The following is a 1,530-nucleotide window of genomic DNA, read 5'->3' as shown; positions in this document are numbered from 1 at the left end:
GCCTGAGGCAGGGAGATGCAGTGCTGGGGGAGGATGGAGAGCCACCGGAGAGGTGACCTGGGGGTGAGCAAAAGCCCTTCCCATGAACTCACAGCCAGGGCAAAGACATCCGTTTCGTCCCCGTCGGAGGTGGACGTGCTGTGCAGTGGCCACTCCTCCATCACGGAGAGCAGCTGTGGCAGCACCTTCACCACTGTCCTTCCCGATGAGGCGATGGTCTTCCACATGATGGCAGCAGCTCTGCGGGGCCAGAGTTCTGTGTCAGGGGGGCACTGGCCAAAGTGCCTTGAGGAGCAGGGAGGGACCATGGCAGCAGGATGGGGGCTGACATGGCAGGGCTGGGCAACAGAGGGGCCAGATGGTCCTGGAACTCTCCATCCCTCTGGCAGACCATGTGGGACAGGATGGACAGGGTGATTTGCTCTAAAGGCTGGTGAGCCCCGAGTCCCGAAGGCAGGGAGGCCCTGTACCTGTCACATGATGGGGCACAGCGCAGGAGGGTCACCACAGCATCAGCAGGGTGTTCATCAGTCACCCTCAGAAACTCCGCCAGCAGCTTCTCTTCTGGAGTGGCGCTGGCTGTCAGTCTCTGGTGCACGTTCCTGACGAAGGCTGGCACCTGGAGGAGGCGTGGGGGAAAAGCTGCCAACTTGCCCAGCTTCCCTGACAAGTGCTTCCCTTCCCACCACACTGTGCTGGCCTCAAAGGTTGAGAGGGCCCAGGGGAGTTGGCTTGAGGGGACACAAGCCCCTGGAGTGGCTTGAGCCTTGGGCACAGGCTGCTTACTTGCTCTGGACTGGAGACACCATTCTTCTCAAAAATATCTGGAGTGGGAGCATAATTCACACTCTCCCTGGGCACGAGGTCAGCGTCAGCAGTGCCCTCAGTCATTGCAGTGTCGGCCTCCGCAGCGAGATCGGGCGGTGCAGCACCAGAGTTTGTGGGTTCATCGCTCAACGGGATGTCAGGGATTGCAGTGCGATCGATGGATGGGCTGTCAGGGTCTGCTGTAGCATCAGTCAAAGCAGGGTCAGACTTGGTCGTGTGAACAACTGTCAGGGTATCACAGTTTCCTGTGCCATCAGTCAGTGCAGTGGTGACATCAGGGTCTGCCTCGAGCTCAGTCGGGCTGGGGTCAGGCTGTGCCATGACCTCAGTCGGTCTGGTTGTGGTCCTTTTACGCCGAATGCCCAAGAATTTCAGAAAGGCCTGCAGAAGAACGGAGAGCAGGGAAGAGAGGGATGTGTCCTGGAGAGCTCTGACAGCGGTGCCAGGCTGAGCAGGGACAGCAGGCCCAGCCCAGGAGGCCGTGGCTGCAGGTACCTGTGCTGCCCTGCGGAAGCGTCCACGGGCGCGGTCCTGTTCTTGTGTCCGTTCCCGTCCTGGATCTGATAAAGAGTGAGCGCGGTCAGAGCTGAGGGGCTGCGGGACGGGTTGGAGAACACAGCCCAGCCCTGCGCTCCACAGGCAGGGCCAGCCCCAGCATTCCCAGTGCCTGGAGCTGCGGGGGGAACAGTCCCGGGCCTCTTC

At 61.0% G+C, this 1,530-nt stretch overlaps 1 protein-coding gene across 1 annotated transcript; it reads right to left on the bottom strand.

Annotated features, from left to right (window-relative positions):
• Positions 1-92: 92 nt before the first annotated feature.
• On the bottom strand, positions 93-1,388 carry LOC113942485 (the record flags this gene model as incomplete). The annotated part of the gene is made up of 4 exons (XM_027633610.1): positions 93-240; positions 471-619; positions 787-1,209; positions 1,324-1,388. Coding segments are annotated over 4 exons (785 nt in total), but the record flags the coding sequence as incomplete, so codon positions are not given.
• Positions 1,389-1,530: the final 142 nt, after the last annotated feature.

This window comes from Corapipo altera, unplaced genomic scaffold, assembly GCF_003945725.1.
Source record: "Corapipo altera isolate COAL_440 unplaced genomic scaffold, ASM394572v1 61973, whole genome shotgun sequence".
NCBI lineage: Eukaryota > Metazoa > Chordata > Aves > Passeriformes > Pipridae > Corapipo > Corapipo altera.
Note: the sequence above shows the minus strand (reverse complement) of the source record. Positions and strands in the feature narration are given on the sequence as shown.